At 39.5% G+C, this 19,708-nt stretch overlaps 1 protein-coding gene across 3 annotated transcripts in view; it reads left to right on the top strand.

Moving 5' to 3' along the window:
* The window catches only part of GMPS (guanine monophosphate synthase), a 112,469-nt gene that overhangs the window by 76,227 nt on the left and 16,534 nt on the right, over window positions 1-19,708 (top strand). For all 3 annotated transcript variants that reach the window (XM_082840348.1, XM_082840347.1, XM_082840349.1), the window contains 2 exons: window positions 626-819; window positions 1,222-1,387. In XM_082840348.1, the coding sequence (XP_082696474.1) occupies window positions 626-819; window positions 1,222-1,387 (360 nt within the window). The remainder of the gene's footprint in view (window positions 1-625; window positions 820-1,221; window positions 1,388-19,708) is intronic.

Raw genomic sequence — 19,708 nt, 5'->3', positions numbered from 1 at the left:
TCCCTCATTTTGTTTATGTGGTATATAACACTGATTGTTGGATGTTGAAACCCTGGAATAATATCTCAGAGCCATAGATACGGAGTAGTACATGTCTATGTAAAACATTTAGCCTAATATCTGCTGCTTTATAGATGATAAAGTGTCAGAAACACATTAATCAAGTCAGTGAAGTTATATTTGGTTAATAGTACCCAAGAAAGAAACACTTAGAATATTCTGATAGGTTTAATGTATGAGGATTTTCTAATATAGAAAATTGGTACCTGCACATTGCATGTGAAGGCATATGGGACTGAGATCTAAAATCGAGTTATCACTGCATTAAATAGATAAGACAATTGCAGTAACCTAGGTAGAGAACTGAGGGTACTGTGAATTATCTCTGTAGGACTTATTTCAAGGTCATGTAGTTCATTAATTGCTGTATAAGGAAAGACCTTTATAAAGCTGTACCATGGCAATGTAGTTTTTATTTGTATTTTTTTCCCCATAGCTAAAAATCCACTAATTTGTATCAGTTTCCACATTTATGGAGGAAGAAATTGTGAGGAATTACTGTGGGTTCTGGTTGAGTCTGTTCAATAGGAAAAAATTCTAATTTATGATTATTTTCCCTATAAAGGTATAGCAAATGAATCTAAAAAATTATATGGAGCCCAGTTCCACCCTGAAGTTGGCCTTACAGAAAATGGGAAAATAATACTGAAAAATTTCCTCTTCGACATAGCTGGGTGCAGTGGGACCTTCACTGTGCAGAACAGAGAACTTGAGTGCCTTCGAGAGATCAAAGAGAGAGTCGGCACATCAAAAGTTTTGGTAAGCAATTTATATTTGAAAGTCTATAAATTTATGTCAGTGATATTAGAACTCAGAGTTGGCTTACTCAGCATAGCCCTTAAATTTTGACTGGGTGATCATGTGCTTTTGAGTTGCACTGTTTCAGTGTGTTCTTTCAGTTACCATACATACCTTTCGTACAGACAGTGGTTTTTTGTTTTTGTTTTGTTGTTTTGCTTTTTTTGGCTGTGCTGCACAGCTTGTGGAATTTTAGTTCCCCGACCAGGGATTGAACCTGGGTCCTTGGCAGTAAGCATGGAGTCCTTACCACTGGACCGCCAGGGAATTCCCCAAACAGTGTTTTTAGGTTGTGATTTAAGCTGATAACTTAGCTTCTTTTTCCTTATTCTACTCAGTTTGACTTTTCATTTCACCCTGTAGGTTTTGCTCAGTGGTGGAGTAGACTCAACAGTTTGTACAGCTTTGTTGAATCGTGCTTTGAACCAAGAGCAAGTCATTGCTGTGCACATTGATAATGGCTTTATGAGAAAACGAGAAAGTCAGTCTGTTGAAGAGGCCCTCAAAAAGCTTGGAATTCAAGTCAAAGGTATTGAACTCCAGAAGAGTTAATTTACATGTCAGAACTTGTTTAATCAAATCTAGCGTATGATTAAGTGAGCACACTGCCTTAACTAAGTACAGTTTTCCCACTAAGCTTATGGTTGAAAATGTTTTTTATTTTTACCTTGTAATTACTTTTGGTTCAAGAGGGATCACAATATAAATTTGGAAACTTGATTACTCCTAATGTTATATATAGATCAGTAAGTTACCTTTTTCCAGCTACTATTCTGTTTTTTCTGTTCATCTTCTTAGGCCTTAACTGCTTTTACATTTGTGGATATCTTTTATACTTTAAAAAAACAAGATGTAAGCAATAGCTATAATGAAATTAAGTCAGTAGTTTAATGATATAAACTACATATTATTGATTTAAGTGGAATAGATGCCAAAAGGTTGAGTATAAAATGAAGAGTTGTAGTTAAACATGAAGTAAAGATGAGTCTATTTCTTCCTCCTTTGGAAACGTCACTAAAATAACAGTACAGGCATAAAACAAGTATAATGCCAGAAGAATGAGGAATAGGGAGGAGGTAATAGCAGTCTGATGGTTTCAAAAAAATGTTGGAAAGTGAAAAGCAGATGGATTATGCAGATTTTGTCCGTTAAGCTAATGAAGCTTAAATTTCAGTACTGCTCACTAGCCAAGCCTTTACCAAACTCTGGGGAAGGAACCTAGTAGTGTCTTCTCATAGTTACAATTTTTATGCAATTTGAAAGTAAGATATTTTAATAATTTGCCGTTAATTTACTTTATTTTTATTTATTTATTTATATTGATTATATAAGGAATTAGGGGCTATTAACGTTTTTTCTTTTCTTCCCAAGCATTAGCTAGTTGCCTCAATGTAATTTCTCATAAATTAACTCCAGTATGTAAAATAGTACCAAATTGTTTTAATCATGACAGTTTCATAGTACATTTTAATCTATGGTTGGATTTATGTCCTTTCATTACTATACTTTCTCAGAATTTTCTGGGATAATGTTTTATGTACATTCTTCCAGAAAATATTTAGTGTTATTTGTCAATTGGCTGTTAATTTAGATTACTTTTTCTTTCCACTCTAACTTGCTCTCTTTTGGGTGGGTTTGTAGTGGCTGCAGGCATTTTGGGATTACACTAAGAAAACGTTGAGTTGGGGATACATTTAGTCTGGGTTTGGTGCTATATTTGTGATTTGCAGTGTTTCTGTGTATAGTCTGTGTTAGCCGTGGTAGTATTAATTTGTGATTTTAAAAAATGCCTGATTTATTATTCTTTTTTTTAATACATCTTTACTGGAGTATAATTGCTTTACAATGGTGTGTTAGTTTTTGCTTTATAACAAAGTGAAACAGTTAAACATGTACATATGTTCCCATATTTCTTCCCTCTTGTGTCTCCCACCCTCCCACCCTCCCTATCCCACCCCTCTAGGTGGTCACAAAGCACCGAGCTGATCTACCTGTGCTATGCGGCTGCTTCCCACTAGCTATCTGTTTTACGTTTGGTAGTGTATATATGTCCATGGCACTCTCTTACTTTGTCACAGAATACCCTTCCCCCTCCCCATATCCTCAAGTCCATTCTCTAGTAGGTCTGTGTCTTTATTCCTGTCTTACCTCTAGGTTCTTCATGACATTTTTTTTTTAATTCCATATATATGGGTTAGCATACAGTATTTGTCTTTATGACTTAGTTCATTCTGTATGACAGACTCTAGGTCCATCCACCTCATTACAAATAGCTCAATTTCATTTCTTTTTATGGCTGAGTAATATTCCATTGTATATATGTGCCACATCTTGTGTATCCATTCATCCGATGATGGACACTTAGGTTGTTTCCATCTCCAGGCTATTGTAAATAGAGCTGCAATGAACATTTTGGTACATGACTCTTTTTGAATTATGGTTTTCTCAGGGTATATGCCCAGTAGTGGGATTGCTGGGTCATATGGTAGCTCTATTTGTAGTTTTTTAAGGAACCTCCATACTGTTCTCTACAGTGGCTGTATCAACTTACATTCCCACCAACAGTGCAAGAGAGTTCCCTTTTCTCCACACCCTCTCCAGCATTTATTGTTTCTAGATTTTTTGATGATGGCCATCCTGACTGGTGTGAGATGATATCTCATTGTAGTTTTGATTTGCATTTCTCTAATGATTAATGATGTTGAGCATTCTTTCATGTGTTTGTTGGCAGTCTGTATATGTTCTTTGGAGAAATGTCTATTTAGGTCTTCTGCCCATTTTTGGATTGGGTTGTTTGTTTTTTTGTTATTGAGCTGCATGAGCTGCTTATAAATTTTGGAGATGAATCCTTTGTCAATTGCTTCATTTGCAAATATTTTCTCCCATTCTGAGGGTTGTCTTTTGGTCTTGTTTATGGTTTCCTTTGCTGTGCAAAAGCTTTGAAGTTTCATTAGGTCCCATTTGTTTATTTTTGTTTTTATTTCCATTTCTCTAGGAGATGGGTCAAAAAGGATCTTGCTGTGATTTATGTCATAGAGTGTTCTGCCTATATTTTCCTCTAAGAGTTTGATAGTTTCTGGCCTTACATTTAGGTCTTTAATCCATTTTGAGTTTATTTTTGTGTACGTTGTTAGGGACTGATCTAATCTCATACTTTTACATGTACCTATCCAGTTTTCCCAGCACCACTTATGAAGAGGCTGTCCTTTCTCCACTGGACATTCCTGCCTCCTTTATCAAAGATAAGGTGACCATATATGCATGGGTTTATCTCTGGGCTTTCTATCCTGTTCCACTGATCTATCTTTCTGTTTTTGTGCCTGTACCATACTGTCTTGATTACTGTAGCTTTGTAGTATAGTCTGAAGTCAGGGAGCCTGAATTCCTCCGGCTCCTTTTTTCATTCTCAAGATTGCTTTGGCTATTCGGGGTCTTTTGTGTTTCCATACAAGTTGTGAAATTTTTTGTTCTAGTTCTGTGAAAAATGCCCGTGGTAGTTTGATAGGGATTGCATTGAATCTGTAGGTTGCTTTGGGTAGTAGAGTCATTTTCACAATGTTGATTCTTCCAATCCAAGAACATAGTATATCTCTGCATCTATTTGTATCATCTTTAATTTCTTTCATCAGTGTCTTATAATTTTCTGCATACAGGTCTTTTGTCTCCTTAGATAGGTTTATTCCTAGATATTTTATTCTATTTGTTGCAATGGTAAATGGGAGTGTTTTCTTGATTTCACTTTCAGATTTTTCATCATTAGTGTATAGGAATGCAAGAGATTTCTGTGCATTAATTTTGTATCCTGCTACTTTACTGAATTCATTGATTAGCTCTAGTAGTTTTCTGGTAGCATCTTTAGGATTCTCTGTATATAGTATCATGTCATCTGCAAACAGTGACAGCTTTACTTCTTCTTTTCCGATTTGGATTCCTTTTATTTCCTTTTCTTCTCTTTTTGCTGTGGATAAAACTTCCAAAACTACGTTGAATAAGAGTAGTGAGAGTGGGCAACCTTGCCTTGTTCCTGATCTTAGTGGAAATGGTTTCAGTTTCTCACCATTGATGACTATGTTGGCTGTGGGTTTGTCATATATGGCCTTTATTATGTTGAGGAAAGTTCCCTCTGTGCCTACTTTCTGGAGGGTTTTTATCATAAATGGGTGTTGAATTTTGTTGAAAGCTTTCTCTGCATCTATTGAGGAAGACCATATGGTTTTTCTCCTGCAATTTGTTAACATGGTATCTCACATTGATTGATTTAGGTATATTGAAGAATCCTTGCATTCCTGGAATAAACCCCACTTGATCATGGTGTATGATCCATTTAATGTGCTGTTGGATTCTGTTTACTAGTATTTTGTTGAGGATTTTTGCATCTATGTTCATCAGAGAAATTGGCCTGTAGTTTTCTTTCTTTGTGACATCCTTGTCTGGTTTTGGTATCAGGGTGATGGTGGCCATGTAGAATGAGTTTGAGAGTGTTCCTCCCTCTGCTATATTTTGAAAGAGTTTGAGAAGGATAGGTGTTAGCTCTTCTCTAAATGTTTGAAAGAATTCGCCTGTGAAGACATCTGGTCCTGGGCGTCTGTTGGTTGGAAGATCTTTTTTTTTTTTTTTCGGTATGAGGGCCTCTCACTGTTGTGGCTTCTCCTGTTGCGGAGCACAGGCTCCGGACATGCAGGCTCAGCGGCCATGGCTCATGGGCATGGCCGCTCCGCGGCATGTGGGATCTTCCTGGACCGGGCACGAACCCGTGTCCCCTGCATCGGCAGGCAGACTCTCAACCACTGCGCCACCAGGGAAACCCCAGTTTCCTCTTTTCTGGCTGTTAGTATTTGCCTTATGTATTGAGGTGCTCCTATGTTGGGTGCATAAATATTTACAATTGTTATATCTTCTTCGATCGATCCCTTGAGTATTATGTAGTGTCCTTCTTTGTCTCTTCTAATAGTCTTTATTTTAAAGTCTATTTTGTCTGATATGTGAATTGCTACTCCGGCATTCTTTTGGTTTCAATTTGCATGGAATATCTTTTTCCATCCCCTCACTTTCAGTCTGTATGTGTCTCTAGGTCTGAAGCGGGTCTCTTGTATACAGCATATATATGGGTCTTGTTTTTGTATCCATTCAGCCTGTCTGTGTCTTTTGGTGGGAGCATTTAATCCATTTACATTTAAGGTAATTATCGATATGTACATCCCTATTCTCATTTTCTTAATTGTTTTGGGTTTGTTATTGTAGGTCTTTTCATTCTCTTGTGCTTCTTGCCTAGGGAAGATCCTTTAGCATTTGTTTTAAAGCTGGTTTGGTGGTGCTGAACTCCCTCAGCTTTTGCTTGTCTGTAAAGGTTTTTATTTCTCCATCAAATCTGAATGAGATCCTTGCTGGGTAGAGTCATCTTGGTTGTAGGTTTTACTCCTTCATCACTTTAAATATGTCCTGCCACTCCCTTCTGGCTTGCAGAATTTCTGCTGAAAGATCAGCTGTTAACCTTATGGGGATTCCCTTGTGTGTTATTTGTTGTTTTTCCCTTGCTGCTTTTAATATGTGTTCTTTGTATATAACCTTTGACAGTTTGATTAATATGTGTCTTGGCATGTTTCTCCTTGGATTTATCCTGTATGGGACTCTATGTGCTTCCTGGACTTGATTAACTATTTCCTTTCCCATATTAGGGAAGTTTTCAACTATAATCTCTTGAAATATTTTCTCAGTCCCTTTTTTTTTCTCTTCTTCTGGAACCCGTATAATTCGAATGTTGGTGCATTTAATGTTGTCCCAGAGGTCTCTGAGACTGTCCTCAGTTCCTTTTTTCTCCTTTCTTTAATCTACTCTGCAGTAATTATTTCCACTACTTTATTGTCCAGGTCACTTATCTGTTCTTCTGCCTCAGTTATTCTGCTATTGATCCCTTCTAGAGTTTTCTTTTTGTTTTGTTTTGTTTTTTTTGCGGTATGCGGGCCTCTCACTGCTGTGGCTTTTCCCACTGCAGAGCACAGGCTCCGGACGCGCAGGCCCAGCGGCCATGGCTCACAGGCCCAGCCGTTCCACGGCTTGTGGGATCCTCCCGGACCGGGACACAAACCCACATCCCCTGCATCGCCAGGTGGACTCTCAACCACTGCGCCACCAGGGAAGCCCTAGAGAATTTTTAATTTCTTTTATTGTGTTGTTCATCATTGCTTGTTTCGTCTTTAGTTCTTCTAGGTCCTTTTTAAATGTTTCTTGCATTTTCTGTATTCTGTTTCCAAGATTTTGGATCATGTTTACTATCATTATTCTGAATTCTTTTTCAGGTAGACTGCCTATTTCCTCTTCATTTGTTAGGTCTGGTGGGTTTTTATCTTGCTCCTTCATCAGCTGTGTGTTTTTCTATCTTCTTATTTTGCCTATCTTACTGTGTTTGGTCTCTCCTTTTTGCAGGCTGCAGGTTCGGAGTCCCGTTGTTTTTGGTGTCTGTCCCCAGTGGCTAAAGTTGGTTCAGTGGGTTGTGTAGGCCTCCTGGTGGAGGAGACTAGTGCCTGTGTTCTGGTGGATGAGGCTGGATCTTGTCTTTCTGGTGAGCAGGTCCACGTCTGGTGGTGTGTTTTGGGGTGTCTGTGGACTTATTATGATTTTAGACAGCCTCTCTGCTAATGGGTGGGGTTGTGTTCCTGTCTTGCTAGTTGTTTGGCATAGGGTGTCCAGTACTGTAGCTTGCTGGTCGTTGAGTGAAGCTGGGTGCTGGTGTCGAGATGCAGATCTCTGGGAGATTTTCACCATTTGATATTACGTGGAGCTGGGAGGTCTCTTGTGGATCAGTGTCCTGAAGTTGGCTCTCCCACCTCAGAGGCACAGCATTGACTCCAGGCTGCAGCACCAAGAGCCTTTCATGCACACGGCTCAGAATAAAAGGGAGAAAAAGTAGAAAGAAAGGAAGAAAAGGAGGAAAAGGAAAGAAGGGAGGGAGGGAGGAAGGAAGGAAGGAAGGGAGGGAGGGAGGAAGGGGATAAAAGAAAATAACATAAAGTAAGGTAAAATAAAATAAAGTTATTAAAATAAAAAAATTATTATTAAGAAAAAAATTATTTAAAAAGTAAAAAAAATAACAAACACGGACAGATAGAACCCTAGGACAGATGGTGAAAGCAAAGCTACACAGACAAAATCTCACACAGAAGCCTACACATACACAGTCACAAAAATTGAAAAAGGGGAAAAAATCATAAATCTTGTTCTCAATGTCCACCTCCTCAGTTTGGGATGATTTGTTGTCTATTCAGGTATTTCACAGATGCAGGGTACATCAAGTTGATTGTGGAGATATAATCTGCTGCTCCTGAGGCTGCTGGGAGAGATTTCCCTTTCTCTTCTTTGTTCGCACAGCTCCCGGGGTTCAGCTTTGGGTTTGGCCCCGCCTCTGCGTGTAGGTCGCCAGAGGGTGTCTGTTCTTCACTCATACAGGACAGGGTTAAAGGAGCCGCTGATTTGGGGGGCTCTGGCTCACTCAGCCCGGGGGGAGGGAGGGGTACGGAGTGTGGGGGGAGTGTGGGGCGAGCCTGCGGCGACAGAGGCCGGCATGACGTTGCTCCAGCCTGAGGCGCGCCGTGCATTCTCCTGGGGAAATTGTCCCTGGATCCCTGGACCGTGGCAGTAGCGGGCTGCACAGGCTCCCCAGAAGGGAGGTGTGGAGAGTGACCTGTGCTCGCACACAGGCTTCTTGGTGGCGGCAGCAGCAGCCTTAGCGTCCCATGCCTGTCTCTGGGGTCAGTGCTGATAGCCGCGGCTGGAGCCTGTCTCTGGAGCTCGTTTAAGCAGCGCTCTTAATCCCCTTTCCTTGCGCACCAGGAAACAAAGAGGGAAGAAAAAGTCTTTTGCCTCTTCGACAGGTCCAGACTTTTCCTGGACTCCCTCCTGGCTTGTCTTGGTGCACTAACCCCTTTAGGCTGTGTTCACACCACCAGTCCTCTCCCCGCGCTCAGACCGAAGCCTGAGCCTCAGTTCCCAGCCCCGCCTGCCCCAGCAGGTGAGCAGACCAGCCTCTGGGGCTGGTGACTGCTGGTCAGCACCGATCCTCTGTGCGGAAATCTCTCCACTTTGCCCTCTGCACCCCTGTTGCTGCGCTCTCCTCCATGGCTCCGAAGCTCCCCCGCTCCGCCACCCGCAGTCTCCGCCTGCGAAGGGGCTTCTAGTTTGTGGAAACCTTTCTTCCTTCACGGCTCCCTCCCACTGGTGCAGGTCCTGTCCCTATTCTATTGTCTCTGTTTATTCTTTTTTCTTTTGCCCTACCCAGGTACGTGGGGAGTTTCTTGTCTTTTGGGAGGTCTGAGGTCTTCTGCCAGCGTTCAGTAGGTGTTCTGTAGGAGTTGTTCCACGTGTAGATGTATTTCTGATGTATCTGTGGGGAGGAAGGTGATCTCCGCGTCTTACTCTTCCGCCATCTTCTCCCTCTCCTGATTTGTTATTCTTTTTCTTGAAGAGGACCCCCAAGTTGTTTAAGTTTCAGCTACACAAAAACCTGCATCTGTCCTTGTTAACTGTCATAGTAGAATGGAGGACTCCAAAACCTTGGGGTGTGGGGTGAGGGAAGGAAGCCAACAAAACAGAAGACTTACGTGTAGGCTCAAGAGTTGGAAACATTGACTCCCCTATGGGGCCTGGTTCACTGGGTTAGCCTAAAATGGATTGGTTAAAAATCTGAGAAGCAGATCCTTTTTCCTTAAAACAGGAACACACTGCTGCTATCCCTCCTTATCAGAAGACTGTGGATTTATTCTCTACAAACTCTAGGCTTAACAAGAGAGATTTTGTTCTTGGGCATCTCAATACCAGGCATAGCTGAGGGTGGAAGTAAGATGAAGTAAAAGTCTTATGTACTGAATGGTATCTCCCTCCCCCTTGCCACTTCCTCTATTCAAACTATCACAGTGCTGATAAGCCGGAAATCGGAGGTGTCTTCTCTGCGTAATTGGCCAGCTTAAGAGAAAGACCCACAAATTCACTGGTGTTCTCCAGTGAAGTAGCCAGGTGCCTTGGCATCTTACAGTGAAGCCCACCAATTGTTCAGCCTTGCTACCAAATAAAGATCCTAGTTTTTTAAATTCTTTGCTCTTTAAAAGGACAGCCAGGGGTGACGTTTGAGTGGGAGGCGGGGGCTAGGCTCAGGACACATGCAGCCAGAAAAGACCTTCGGGGCAGGGCCTAGGCAGGGTGATGTTCAAGCATGGGGCGGGGCCTCTGCTTAGGACCTCTGTGGAAGGGGAGAGGCACCACGGCCAAAGGGGGGCCTCTGGAGTGTGGGGTTTGGAGAGAGAGCAGAAGGAAGAAAAACTACAATTCTGCAGCCTGTGGAACAAAAACCACCTTCACAGAATGATAGACAAAATGAAAAGGCAGAGGACTGTGTATCAGATGAAGGAAGAAGATAAAACCCCAGAAAAACAATTAAATGAAGTGAAGGTAGGGAACCTTCCAAGAAAAGAATTCAGAATAATAATAGTGAAGATGATCCAGGACCTTGGAAAAAGAATGGAGGCAAAGATTGAGATGATCCAAGAAATGTTTAACTAAGACCTAGAACAATTAAAGAACAAACACCTAGAAGAATTAAAGAACAAACAGATGAACAATACAATAACTGAAATGAAAAATACACTAGACGGAAACAGTAGCAGAATAACTGAGGCTGAAGAACAGATAAGTGACCTGGAAGACAGAATGGTGGAATTCACTGCCGTGGAACAGAATAAAGAAAAAAGAATGGAAAGAAATGAAGACAGACTAAGAGACCTCTGGGACAACATTAAATGCACCAACATTCACATTTTAGGGGTCCCAGAAGGAGAACAGAGAGATAAAGGACCCGAGAAAATATTTGAAGAGATTATAATCATAAATTTCCCTAACATGGGATAGGAAAATGCCACCCAAGTCCAGGAAGCGCAGAGAGTCCCAGGCAGGATAAACCCAAGGAGAAACACGCTGAGACACATAGTAAACAAACTGACAAAAATTAAAGACAAAGAAATATTATTGAAAGCAACAAGGGAAAAATGACAAAGAACATACAAGGGAACTCCCATAAGGTTAACAGCTGATTTCTCAGCAGAAAATCTACAAGCCAGAAGGGAGTGGCATGATATATTTAAAGTGATGAAATGGAAGAACCTACAGTCAAGATTACTCTAGCTAGCAAGGATCACATTCGATTTCAATGGAGAAATCAAAAGCTTTACAGACAAGCAAAGGCTAAGAGAATTCAGCACTAGCAAACCAGCTCTACAACAAATGCTAAAGGAACTTCTCTAAGTGGGAAACACAAGAGAAGAAAAGGACCTACAGAAACAAACCCAAAACAATTAAAAAAACATTAATAGAAACATACATATCGATAATTACCTTAAACGTGAATGGATTAAATGCTCCAACCAAAAGACACAGGCTCGCTGAAATGATACAAAAGCAAGACCCATATATATGCTGTCTACAAGAAACCCACTTCACACCTACAGATACAAACAGATTGAAAGTGAGGGGTTGGAAAAAGATACTCTATGCAAATGGATATCAAAGGAAAGCTGGATAGCAATACTCATATCAGATAAAATAGACTGTAAAATAAAGAATGTTGCAAGAGACAAGGAAGGTCACCATATAATGATTAAGGGAGCAATCCAGGAATATATAACAATTATAAATATATATGCACCCAACATAGGAGCACCTCAGTACATAAGGCAAATGCTAACAGCTATAAAAGAGGAAATTGACAGTAACACAGTAATAGTGAGGGGCTTTAACACCTCATTACACCAATGGGCAGATCATCCAGACAGAAGATTAATAAGGAAGCACAAGCTTTAAATGACACAATAGACAAGATAGAGTTAATTGATATTTATAGGACATTCCATTCAAAAACAGGAGATTACACTTTCTTCTCAAGTGCACACAGAACATTCTCCAGGTTAGGTCACATCTTGGGTCACAAATCAAGCCTTGGTAAATTTAAGAAAATTGAAATCATATGAAGCATCTTTTCCGACCACACTGCTATGAGATTAGAAGTCACTTACAGGGAGAAAAATGTTAAAAAACACAAACACATGAAGGCTAAACAATAAGTTAAATAACTAAGAGATCGCTGAAGAAATCAAAGAGGAAATCAGAAAATATCTAGAGACAAATGACAACAAAAACACGACAATCCAAAACCTATGGGATGCAATGAAAGCAGTTCTAAGAGGGAAGTTTATAACAATACAATCCTATCTCAGGAAACAAGAAAAATCTCAAATAAACAATCTGATCTTACACCTAAAGGAACTACAGAACGAAGAACAAACAAAACCCAGTTAGTAGAAGGAAAGAAATCATTTTCAAATCAGAAATAAATGAAAAAAAAAGGGGGAATGCTAGCAAAGATCAATAAAACTAAAAGCTGGTTATTTGAGAAGATAAACAAAATTGATGAAGCTTTAGCCAAACTCATCAAGAAAAAGAGAGAGAGGACTCAAATCAATAAAATTAGCAATGAAAAAGGGAATGTTACAATGGACACTGCAGAAATACAAAGCATCCTAAGAGACTGCTACAAGCAACTCTGTGCCAATAAAATGGACAACCTGGAAGAAATAGACAACTTCTTAGAAAGGTATAACCTTCCAAGACTGAACCAGGAAGAAATAGAAAATATGAATAGATCAATCACAAGTAAAGAAATTGAAATTGTGATTAAAAATCTTCCAGCAAACAAAAGTCCTGGACCACATGGCTTCACAGGTGAATTCTCTCAAGCATTTAGAGAAGAGCTAACACCCATCCTTCTCAAACTCTTCCAAAAAATTGCAGAGGAAGGAACACTCCCAAACTCATTGTATGAGGCCGCCATCACCCTGATACCGAAACCAGACAAAGATACTACAAAAAAAAAAAATTACACACCAATATCACTGATGAATGTAGATACAAAAATCCTCAACAAAATACTAGCAAACAGAATCCAACAGCACATTAAAAGGATCATACACCATGATCAAGTGGGGTTTATCCCAGCGTTTCAAGGCTTCTTCAATATACACAAATCAATAAATGTGATACACTATATTAACAAATTGAAAAATACAAACCATATGGTCATCTCAATAGATGCAGAAAAAGCTTTTGACAAAATTCAACATCATTTATGCTAAGCATAAAAACTGTCCAGAAAGTGGGCATAGAGGGAACCTATCTGAACATAATAAAGGCCATATATGACAAACCCACAGCAAACATCATTCTCAATGGTGAAAAACTGAAAGCATTTTCTCTAAGATCAGGAACAAGACAAGGATGTCCACTCTCGCTGCTGTTATTCAACATAATTTTGGAAGTCCTAGCCATGGCAACCAGAGAAGAAAAAGAAATAAAAGGAATACAAACCGGAAAAGAAGAAGTAAAACTGTCACTGCAGATGACATGATATTTATACTTAGAAAATCCTAAAGATGCTACCAGAAGACTACCAGAGCTAATCAATGAATTTGGTAAAGTTGCAGGATACAAAATCAACATACCGAAACCTCTTGCATTCCTATACACTAACAACAGAAGATCAGAAAGAACAATTAAGGAAAGAATTCCATTCACCACTACAACAAATAAAATAAAATACCTAGGAATAAACCTACCAAAGGAGTTAAAAGACCTGTACTCACGCGGCTAACAGCGTGGACCCCAGAGACAGGCATGAGACACTAAGGCTGCTACTGCAGCCACCAAGAAGCCTATGTGCAAGCACAGGGTACTATCCATACCGTCCCTCCCGGGAGCCTGTGTAGCCCGCCACTGCCAGGGTTCCGTGATCCAGGGACAGCTTCCCCGGGAGAACACTGCATACCTCAGGCTGGTGCATCGTCACTCTGGCCTCTGCTGTGGCAGGTTCGCTCCGCATTCTGTACCCCTCCATCCCCCTGGCCTGAGTGAGCCAGAGCCCCCGAATCAGCTGCTCCTTTAACCCCGTCCTGTCTGAGTGAAGAACAGAGGCCCTCAGGTGACCTACATGAACAGGCGGGTGCAAAGCCAAAGCTGAACCTCAGGAGCTGTGTGAACAAAGAAGAGAAAGGGAAATTTCTCCCAGCAGCAGCAGGAGCAGCAGATTAAATCTCCACAATGCACTTCAAGTACCCTGCATCTGTGGAATACCTGAATAGGCAACGAGTCATCCCAAATTGAGGAGGTGGACTTTGGGAGCAATGATATATATATATTTCTCCCTTTTTCTCTTTTTGTGAGTACGTATGTGTATGCTTTTGTGTGTGATTTTGTCTTTATAGCTTTGCTTTTACCATTTGTCCTAGGCATCTGTGTGTGTGTTTTTGTTAATTACTTAAAAATTTTTTTTAAATAATTTTTTATTTTAATTATTTTACTTTATTTTATCTTCTTTCTTTTTTTTCTTTCTTTTCTTTCTTTCTTTTCTCCATTTTATTCTGAGCCTTGGTGCCTCAGCCAGGCGTCAGGGCTGTGCCACTGAGGTGGGAGAGCCAACTTCAGGACACTGGTCCACAAGAGACCTCCCAGCTCCACATAATATCAAATGGCAAAAATCTCCCAGAGATCTGCATCTCAGTGTGAAGACCCAGCTTCACTTAATGACCAGCAAGCTACAGTGCTGGACACCCTGTGCCAAACAACTAGCAAGACAGGAACACAACCCCACCCATTAGCAGAGAGGCTGCCTAAAATCATAAAAAGGCCACAGACACCCCAAAACACACCACCAGTCGTGGACCTGCCCACCAGAAAGACAAGATTCAGCCTCATCCACCAGAACACAGGCACTAGTCCCCTCCACCAGGAGGCCTACACAACCCACTGAACCAACTTTAGCCACTGGGTACAGACACCAAAAACAACGGGAACTACAGACCTGCAGCCTGCAAAAAGGAGACCCCAAACACAGTAAGTTAAGCAAAATGAGAAAATAGAGAAACACACAGCAGATGAAGGAGCAGTGTAAAAACCAACCAGACCTAACAAATGAAGAGGAAATAGGCAGTCTACCTGAAAAAGAATTCAGAATAGTGATAGTAAAGATGATCAGAAATCTTGGAAATAGAATGGAGAACATATAGGAAATGTTTAACAAGGACCTAGAAGAACTAAAGAGCAAACAAACAGTGATGAACAACACGATAAATGAAATTTAAAATTCTCTAGAAGGGATCAATAACAGAATAACTGAGGCAGAAGATCGGATAAGTGACCTAGAAGATAAAATAGTGGAAATAACTACTGCAGAGCAGAATAAAGAAAAAAGGATGAAAAGAATTGAGGACAGTCAGAGACCTGTGGGACAACATTCAACGCACCAACAATCGAATTTTAGGGATCCCAGAAGAAGAAGAGAAAAAGAAATGAACTGAGAAAATATTTGAAGAGATTATAGTTGAAAAGTTCCCTAATATGAGAAAGGAAATAGTTAATCAAGTCCAGGAAGCACAGAGAGTTCCATACAGGATAAATACAAGGAGAAACATGCCAAGACACATATTAATCCAACTATCAAAAATTAAATACAAAGAAAAAATATTAAAAGCAGCAAGGGAAAAACAACAAATAACACACCAGGGAACCCCCTTAAGGTTAACAGCTGATCTTTCAGCTGAAACTGCAAGCCAGAAGGGAGTGTCAGGACATATTTAAAGTGATGAAGGAGAAAAACGTACAACCAAGATTACCCAGCAGGGGATCTCATTCAGATTTGGCAGAGAAATTAAAATCTTTACAGACAGGCAAAGGCTAAGCGAGTTCAGAACCACCAAACCAGCTTTACACCAAATGCTAAAGGAACTTCTCTAGGCAGGAAACACAAGAGAAGGAAAAGACCTACAATAACAAACCCAAACAATTACGAAAATGGTAATAGGAACATACATATCGATAATTACCTAAAATGTAAATGGATTAAATGCTCCAACCAAAAGGCATAGACTGGCTGATTGGATACAAAAACAAGGTCCGTATATATGCTGTCTACAAGAGACCCACTTCAGACCTAAGGATGCATACAGACTGAAAGTGAGGGGATGGAAAAAGATACTCCATGCAAATGAAAATCAAAGCTGGAGTAACAATTCTCATATCGGACAAAATAGACTTAAAAAAAAAGACTATTACAAGAGACAAAGGACACTATATAATGATCAAAGGATTGATCCAAGAAGAAGATATAACAATTGTAAAAATTTATGCATCCAACATAAGAGCACCTCAATACAAAAGGCAAATGCTAACAGCGTAACAGAGGAAATCCGACAATAACACAATAATAGTAGGGTACTTTAACACCCCACTTTCACCAATGGACACATCATCCAAACTGAAAATAAGGAAACACAAGCTTTAAATGATACATTAAACAAGATGGACTTAATTCATATTTATAGAACATTCCATCCAAAAACAACAGAATACACATTCTTCTGAAGTGCTTATTTAACATTCTCCAGGATATATTATATCTTGGGTCACAAGTCAATCCGTAGTAAATTTAAGAAAATTGAAATCGTATCAGGTATCTTTTATGACCAGAACGCTATGAGACTAGATATTAAGTACAGGAAAAAATCTGTAAAAAAATACAAACACATGGAGGCTAAACAATACACTACTTAATAACCAAGAGATCAGTGAAGAAATCAAAGAGGAAATCAAAAAATGCCTAGAGACAAATAACAGTGAAAACACGATGACCCAAAACCTATGGGATGCAGCAAAAGCAATTCTAACAGGGAAGTTTATAGCAATACAATCCTACCTTAAGAAACAAGAATCATCTCAAATAAACAACCTAAGCTTACACCTAAAGCAATTAGAGAAAGAAGAATAAAAAAAACCCAAAGGTAGCAGAAGAAAAGAAATCATAAAGATTAGATCATAAATAAATGAAAAGAAATGAAGGAAACGATAGCAAAGAGCAATAAAAGTAAAAGCTGGTTCTTTGAGAAGATAAACAAAATTGACAAACCATTAGCCAGACTCATCAAGAAAAATAGGGACAAGATTTAAATCAATAGAATTAGAAACAAAAAAGGAGAAGTAACAACTGACACAGCAGAAATACAAAGGATCATGGGAGAGTACTACAAGCAAGTATATGCCAGTAAAATGGACAACCTGGAAGAAATGCACCAAGTCTTAGAAAAATATGACCTTCCAAGACTGAACCAGGAAGAAATAGAAAATATGAACAGACAAATCACAAGCACTGAAATTGAAACTGTGATTAAAAATCTTCCAACAAACAAAAGCCCAGGACCAGATGGCTTCACAGGTGAATTCTATCAAACATTTAGAGAAGAGCTAACACCTATCCTTCTCAAACTCTTCGAGAATATAGCAAGCAGAGTGAGGAACACTCCCAAACTCATTCTACAAGGCCTCCATCACCCTGATACCAAAACCAGACAAAGATGTCACAAAGAAAGAAAACCACAGGCCAATATCACTGATGAACATAGATGCAAAAATCCTCAACAAAATACTAGGAAACAGCATCCAACAGCACATTAAAGGGATCATGCACCATGATCATGTGGGGTTTATCCCAGGAATTCAAGGATTCTTCAATATATGCAAATCAATCAATGTGATACACCATATTAACAAATTGAAGGAGAAACACCATATGATCATCTCAATAGATGCAGGCAAAACTTATGATAAAATTCAACACCCATTTATGATAAAATCCCTCCAGGCACAGAGGGAACTTTCCTCAACATAATAAAGGCCATATATGACAAACCCACAGCCAACATCGTCCTCAGTGGTGAAAAACTGAAAGCATTTCCACTAAGATCAGGAATAAGACAAGGTTGCCCACTCTCACCAATCTTATTCAACATAGTTTTGGAAGTTTTAGCCACAGCAGTCAGAGAAGAAAAAGAAATAAAAGGAATCTAAATCGGAAAAGAAGTAAAGCTGTCACTGTTTGCAGATGACATGATACTATACATAGAGTATCCTAAAGATGCTACCAGAAAACTACAAGAGCTAATCAATGAATTTGGTAAAGTAACAGGGTACAAAATTAATGGACAGAAATTTCTTGCATTCCTATACACTAATGATGAAAAATCTGAAAGTGAAATAAAGAAAACACTCCCATTTACCAGTGCAACAAAAAGAATAAAATATCTAGGAATAAACCCACCTAAGTAGACTAAAGACCTGTATTCAGACAATTATAAGACACTGATGAAAGAAATTAAAGATTATAGAAACACATGGAGAGATATACCATGTTCTTGGATTGGAAGAACCAACATTGTGAAAATGACTCTACGACCCAAAGCAATCTACAGATTCAATGCAATCCCTATCAAACTCCCAATGGCAATTTTCACAGAACTTGAACAAAAAATTTCACAATATGTATGGAAACACAAAAGACCCCGATTAGCCAGAGAAATCTTGAGAAAGAAAAACGGAGCTGGAGGAATTAGGCTACCTGACTTCAGAGTCTACTACAAAGCTACGGTAATCAAGATAGTATGGTACTGGCACAAAAACGGAAATATAGATCAATGGAACAGAATAGAAAGCCCAGAGATAAACCCATGCACATATGGTCACCTTGTCTTTGATAAAGGAGGCAAGAATATACAGTGGAGAAAAGACAGCCTCTTCAGTAAGTGGTGCTGGGAAAACTGGACAGCTACATGTAAAAGAATGAAATTAGAACACTCCCTAACACCATACACAAAAATAAACTCAAAATGGATTAAAGACCTAAATGTAAGACCAGACACTATAAAACTCAGAGGAAAACATGGGAAGAACACTCTTTGACATAAATCACAGCAACATCTTTTTTGACCCACCTCCTAGAGTAATGGAAATGTAAACAAATGGGGCCTAATGAAACTTCAAAGCTTTTGCACAGCAAAGGAAACTATAAACAAGGCAAAAAGACGAAAAGACAACCTTCAGAATGGGAGAAAATATTTGGAAACGAATCAACGGACAAAGGATTAATCTCCAAAATATATAAACAGCTCATGCAGCTCAATATTTAAAAAACAACCCAATCAAAAAATGGGCAGAAGACCTAAGTAGACATTCTCCAAAGGAGACATACAGATGGCCAAGAGGCACATGAAAAGCTGCTCAATATCACTAATTAATAGAGAAATGCACATCAAAACTACAATGAGGTACCACCTCACATGAGTTAGAATGGTCGGCATCATCAGAAAGTCTACAAACAACAAGTGCTGGAGAGGGTGTGGAGAAAAGGGAATCCTCTTGCACTGTTGGTGGGAATGTAAATTGATACAGCCACTATGGAGAACAGTATGGAGGCTCCTTAAAAAAACTAAAAACAGAATTACTATATGATTCAGCAATCCCACTACTGGGCATATACCCAGAGAAAACCATAATTGAAAAAGACACGTGCACCCCAGTGTTCATTGCAGCACTATTTACAATAGCTAGGTCATGGAAGCAACCTAAATGCCCATTAGCAGACGAATGGATAAAGATGTGGTACATATATACAGTGGAATATTACCCAGCCATAAAATGGAACAAAATTGGGTCATTTGTAGAGACGTTGATGGACCTAGAGACTGCCATACAGAGTGAAGTAAGTGAGAAAGGAAAAAAAATATATCGTATATTAACTCATGTATGTGGAGTCTAGAAAAATGGTACACATGAACTGGTTTGCAAAGCAGAATTGGAGACATAGATGTACAGAACAAACGTATGGACACCAAGGAGGGAACGCGGGTGTTGGCGGGGGTGGGATGAATTGGGAGGTTGGGATTGACCTGTGTACACCAATATGTATAAAATAGGTAACTAATAAGAATCTGCT

The sequence above is a fragment of the Leucopleurus acutus genome, assembly GCF_964270905.1.
Source record: "Leucopleurus acutus genome assembly, chromosome: 5".
NCBI lineage: Eukaryota > Metazoa > Chordata > Mammalia > Artiodactyla > Delphinidae > Leucopleurus > Leucopleurus acutus.
Note: the sequence above shows the minus strand (reverse complement) of the source record. Positions and strands in the feature narration are given on the sequence as shown.